The 5,898-nt window shown below is 49.6% G+C and overlaps 1 protein-coding gene across 1 annotated transcript; it reads left to right on the top strand.

Annotated features, from left to right (window-relative positions):
* The first annotated feature begins 1,012 nt into the window (after positions 1–1,012).
* On the top strand, positions 1,013–3,145 carry IER5 (immediate early response 5). Its single transcript, XM_061185653.1, has one exon. It carries the CDS (start codon positions 1,219–1,221, stop codon positions 2,182–2,184), a length of 966 nt encoding a protein of 321 aa, XP_061041636.1. The 5' UTR covers positions 1,013–1,218; the 3' UTR covers positions 2,185–3,145.
* The last annotated feature ends 2,753 nt before the right edge of the window (positions 3,146–5,898 follow it).

Below are 5,898 nucleotides of genomic sequence, written 5' to 3'. Positions count from 1 at the left end.
GACCCTGGACAACCCTGTGCTGTAAGGCTCAGTAAATAGACTAAGTTGTTGATTGACCAGAAAATTCCGGAACACTCTTCCCCTATATTTTTACCTTTACACAAAATAAAATTATGACATCATGATGGGAATACAGGACTTCTCTATTTGTATTTTTAGAACTTGTTAGATTTTTCCAAGGAGGGACTGGTCAGTCCTCCTGTTGAAGAAAAATCACTGTGGAGAACGTGTACCACCTTTCATTGTAACTGATGTGACAACTGTGTTGGTTCTAGAATCTGGAGAACAAAGTGATAGATGCTAGCTTTAGTGGAGAACCAAAAACTTTGTACATAGACACAAAGCCTTCATAAGCAGTCAGAAACTTTGGAACTTTCAGAACTCCCTTTGTCTTTCTTCGGTGTTAAAATTGACAGGTGCTAACGAGTGTATGTGACTCTAGAAGGCAAGGGATTTATCCAAAATTAATATCTGCTAAATATCTTGTAGTAACACTATTTGTTATCCAAGGGTATCCTGTGCCACGTTTTGCCATCATCTCCATTTCTGTCGGGTTGCCCCGGAGCTTACGGGTGTGTGACGCCTTGCAAACGGTGGCGGGGGAGGGAGGAGTGTTGATCAGAGAAGGATCAGGACTTTATTGCAGAGCAAAGTCCACCACCATACTCGGATGAAAGTTCGAATGGTTTAGTTCGCTTTGGTTGCGGCAAGTAGCGCACAGGCCAGCAAGTTTAAGTACAAACAACACCGTGGCCATCCGGCCCCCCGCCGCTCGGAGCACTGGCCGCGACCCACCGGTCAGCGGTCGCGCGCGTCGCCCCCTTTAAGAGCCTGCTCCGCGGGACCAACGTTCGAATGGCCCTGGCGCCCCTCCTCGGTCTCCGATTGGCCGCGCGAGGCGCACGAGGGCGCGCCGATCGGCCCCGGAACGGTTGGCGGCCCTTCGCTATTGGCTGTCGGGAGGCCTTTATAAGGCTCCCGGAGGCCAGACTGCCCTCAGTTAGCGACCCGACCCCAACCTGGCTGCGAAGCTGAGGTGGGGAGGGCGCAAGAGCTAGCGAGCGCGTCGCCGGAGCCGTTTCTATTCGGAGTCTTCAGAGATCCAGGGTCCACTGCCGGGGCGGACTCGTTGACGCCTATCGTTCCCGTCTCAGCTTCGGAACGTGGGTCAGGGCTCACTCTCTCACCTCCGCGCCAGCCCTGGGAAGGCGAGGCAGGATGGAGTTCAAACTGGAGGCTCACCGCATCGTCAGCATCTCCCTGGGCAAGATCTACAACTCGCGGGTCCAGCGCGGCGGCATCAAGCTGCATAAGAACCTCCTGGTCTCGTTGGTGCTCCGCAGCGCCCGCCAGGTCTACCTGAGCGACCCGTGCCCCGGCCTCTACCTGGCCGGTCACCCGGGGACTCCGGCGCTGCCGCAGCAGCCTGGGGAGTCGGTCGCTGGGCCACCCGCGGGCTGGGGGGAGCCACCTCCGCCGGCCGCCTGTGCCGCCTGGCCGGAGCCCGAGCCCCAGCTGGAGCTCCCTGCCGTCCCAGAAGTGCCACGAGCGGGTGACACGGAGCCTGCGGCCACGGTGACGGGCGCCGGGGACACCCTTCAGGGTGGAGAGGCGGCGGCGGCGGAAGCTGCCTGGCGCCGCGTGGAGGGACCGCGAGAGACGGCGGTCGGAGGAGCCGGGGTTCCCGCCGGAGGCTCAGACGTCTTCTCCCAGGGACCTGGGGCAGCGCGCCGCCCCTGCGGCTGCCCCCCGGGGGACGAGGACAAGAGCGCATCTCCCCGCGTGGACGGCTGCCGCGCGCCGCGCCCCGCCGGGCCCGAGCCCCCCGTGCCGCCCTCCGTCTGCCCCAGGAAGCGCGGCGCGGAGGGGGTGGGCGGCGGCCCCGCGGACTGCCCGGCTCCCGGCTCGACCCCGCTCAAGAAACCCCGCCGGAACTCAGAAGAGCAGCCGGGCGGGGCGGCCGCGGAGGAGGAGGAGGAGATGGAGACCGGTAACGTGGCGAACCTCATTAGCATCTTCGGTTCCAGCTTCTCGGGACTTTTACGGAAAAGCCCCGGGGGCGGCCGGGAGGAAGCGGAGGGAGAGAAAAGCGGTCCGGAAGCCGCCGAGCCCGGGCAGATCTGCTGCGATAAGCCGGTGCTGAGAGACATCAACCCTTGGAGCACTGCCATCGTGGCCTTCTGAGCTCTCGGGTCCCCGAGCGGGAAGAGGTTGAGCAGCGGGCGTCCCGACGTGAGGGCTGGGCCTCTCCGGCTGCGAGGACGCCCCAGAGGCCGTCGGCGCCGAGCGCGAGGAGGAGACCGGGTGCCGCCGGGCGGCACCGACTGCCCTCGGGCTTGGCGGCCGGCTGTGCGGAGCCTCTCGGGTCTCCTCTTGAGACTGGGGAGTGTGAGGCTTATCGGAAGAGCACGATCGTGGACTTTTGTGTCTGTGTGTGTCAGTTTGTGTCGTTGAATTAGGACTACTTTGTGTCTCTGGAGTGCATCCCCCCTTCCCCTGGGCTTGGGAGGTTGGGGGCAGACAGGGACTTTCCGCCGCCGGCAGCGCCGAGAAGGAAGCGGCGGGGAGGGCCGGGGCCGGGGAGTTCCCCGTTGGCTGGCGGGGGAGGAAGGGACTTCACACAGACCCCTCACGTGAAAGCGAGGACCGCACCGGGGCCAGGAGCGGCGCTTCCTCGCAGGATTTCCTCAGACTAGAGGCATTTCGTCCGGACTAGGGGCTTGTGTGACTTCTCTCCCTCCCCACCTTTCTCTCTCCCTGAAGAAACGTTTATACTCTGTGATCGCTCTGGGAAAGGGGAACGTTAGCGGCCCTTGTCTTCCCGACAGGGAAGAAGCTTGATGAACTTCACGGCGGAGTTCAAGCTGGGAAATACGGAGTTTATAGAGAAAAGATTTATTTTTTAAAAGTTCTAGATCAGACGTACTACACAGTGCTTTTAAAAACCGTTTAAGGAAACCAAGTTTACAGACAGAAGCCCTAAGTGGAAAGACCTTATGGGTTTGTAGATAGTGACTCCAGTCTTTGTTGTATAAAGGTTGGGGGAGCTGACAAGGTTTTTGTACAGTATTTTCTCCTTCGTTGTTTTGATTTTTGTATAAAAATGTAACTTTACGTGTCTGACACGTATTAAATATTTTGAAGCAACTTCACCGCCTCGTGTCTGTAATCACCTGTCTGGGTTGGGAGGGAGGAAAGTGGGAGGAGGGGAAGTATGGTCCGCGTGGAAAATTGAAGGTGTGGTTCTTAATATCAGTTGTTCACAGACTGGGGACATTGTTTGCTGGCTTCACTAAGTATCCAGAGAGACACGTTTAAGCTTTCTCCTGCACGTCAAGAGGAGTGCTCTTAGATACTAATATCAGTGCTATGCTAGTTTCTTGAAACCTGCCACTGCAATTGCCTTTTCTAAAGTCTAGGCGATTTGATTTTTTACAGCCCAGTCTTACAGTGTCTAATATTAAATAACTTAAGTGCCAACTTCTGAAGCCCTTCCCATCCACGGAAGTGTTTTTCACTAAAATTTTTAGTTTCTGTTAGGTAACGTGGGTCATCTTTCAACTTTGTTACTGAACAAAACCTGACATATGAAGGAAGCTTGATGAGATTGACATGCCCAGCTGATCAGGTCTACCTCTGCATTCCAGTGGATGTCAGGATGGAATTTTCAGTGCTTTAAAAAAAATTTTTTTTTAAATTATACCTGTGGAAAGTAAATGTATCAGTGAAAGGAAATAGCTTGTGTCAAACTAGATAAGGACGGAGGCCAAGGAGGACTAGACAAATTTATTTAGCAAAACCTCCTGATTTGCTTTTGTCACCCAAATGGTGACATCAGTGTTTGGGCCATGGTAAACACTTTGATGATGACAGCGAAGTCATCGATTGATTTTTTTTTTAATACAATTACTGCATTTAAGAGATTTTTGTCTAAGGCAAAATGTTCAATATTTGAAAGGTATTCAATAATCTATTTCAGAAGCAAATCAATTAGAGAATGGTGCCTTAAAATACGGTTGATAGGACTTTGAAAGATGGAATTGTTCTAAAACATCTTATGAATAAATTGGGTGTTTATGAGATGGGAGAAATTGAGGAAACATTAGACAAAGCTTTAAGAAAGGGTAATTTCCTTTGGGCAGAAGAAGCATATGAATGGTGCTTTGCCCTCCCTAGAGTCCTGACAGTATGAACTTCTGTCATAGCCGAGTAGGCCCATGTTTTGATATTTTTGCAAATTTATTAGTGATTCGTTAAGCCTAAGGAACTTTCTACTTTATGCTTCATCACCATAAATAATATATTCATAGAATTAAACATTCCCTAATCAGGGTTTTGTTAAAATTAGTTTGTTTTTCTTTCAGAGATTAGGTAAGTTCTGTTATAGCCACAAGAGATCCGTTGAGTGCTGGCTGCTTAAACTGAAGTTGTCCAAGGCCTTAATTCTGCAAACATTTCCTGTTGCTAGAAAGTAATTATTATGCTTGAACAGCTGTCTCAGTGCATTTTTATATTTGAAAGAGGGTAACATTCGGTGTGTTTGAGTTGATGTGTTTTGGTTGAGATGAAAATCCCCATTGATCCTTGTTTTCACATTAAGATGAACCCTGGGACCATGTGTCTGCTTAATTTAGAGAAGGTAAATGGACATATTTGATAGTTAGGGAAATACAGCTTTGTAGGAAATCAGTAAAGATCATTATCTTTTTTATTGTAGAAGCAGTATGTGTCATGGTTAGAGCTGGGATCGGGAGCCAGACTTCCTGGGTTCGTATCTTGGCTCTGCCCCTTATTAGCTGAGGGACCCTGGACAACTTACTTCATCTCTCTGTGCCTCTGTTTTTTCGGATATGAAATTGAGATAATTGTGCCTACCTCATAGGGTTGTGAAAATTAATGTTAATGCCCCTAAAGTTTTTAGAAAAGTACCTCATACATAGTATAGTAAGCATGCAATTGTTAGTTGTTAACGTAAAAGTTCTATGTATAACTCAGATCTATTATGGTCAAAGAACTGTGTATATTTGTAAGAAAGGAGGGGAAAGGAGAGTCTGTTTTTAAATTAATCCTATCTGTGAATTCTGGGTTCTTTTATTCTTGTTTTTCTCTGGACACTTGGCAGTCCACAAAGCTTAGAATAGTTTTGCTTTTCTCTATGTCTCACACCAACCCTGTGACTTTCCTGATTGTCTCAAACAACTCTGTTTTCAGGGAGGAGTAAGCTGGAGTGAAAACACTCAAGGAACAAAGATCTTGTTGGCACACAACTGCTTTCTGTGGATGAGTAGAGAAAACAATAGCCCACAGGGTTATTTTTAGCCTGAATTGCTTGAGCATAGACTATTTCTTAGGCCTGTTTATTGATAGGTCCTGGAAAAGAGACTTCCCAGTGCCAGGATGGGGTTATCAGATTCAGTGTGACTAGAAACCATAGTTTTAGTACCTAACCACTTCTTGACAACTCTGGGAGAGAGTTTTTTGATCAATTTAACCTTAGGTCTGGTCCGGGAAAAAATTTTTTTCCAGATGTTTAAAGTGCTTTTTGACAAGTACTACAGGAAGATCACATCAATAGTGAATAAAGGTGATAAGTTTCAGTACAATACTTCTCAACTGTGTCTCTTTAAGCCTGTCTTCCTTCTCAGAAACCACTGATTGTATTTGGGGAAAGGAACTAATGATAGAAAGCTGGAAAGTTTGAACTGCCCCTTCGGAGTGACTGGCTTTGCTTTAAGGCACCTAACAGAGTAATAATAACTCTTTTGCGTTCCTACCATTCACCACTGATTAGATTTTGGGATGAGAAGTGGAAGGGAACGGGCCATCTAACAACTTTGGTAGAATGCGTCTCAGAATAAAGATAGAGTAAATATCGGGAACAGACTTCATGACGACAAA

Source organism: Eubalaena glacialis, chromosome 3, assembly GCF_028564815.1.
Source record: "Eubalaena glacialis isolate mEubGla1 chromosome 3, mEubGla1.1.hap2.+ XY, whole genome shotgun sequence".
Classification (NCBI taxonomy): Eukaryota; Metazoa; Chordata; class Mammalia; order Artiodactyla; family Balaenidae; genus Eubalaena; species Eubalaena glacialis.
This window is presented reverse-complemented; position numbering and strand designations above follow the sequence as displayed.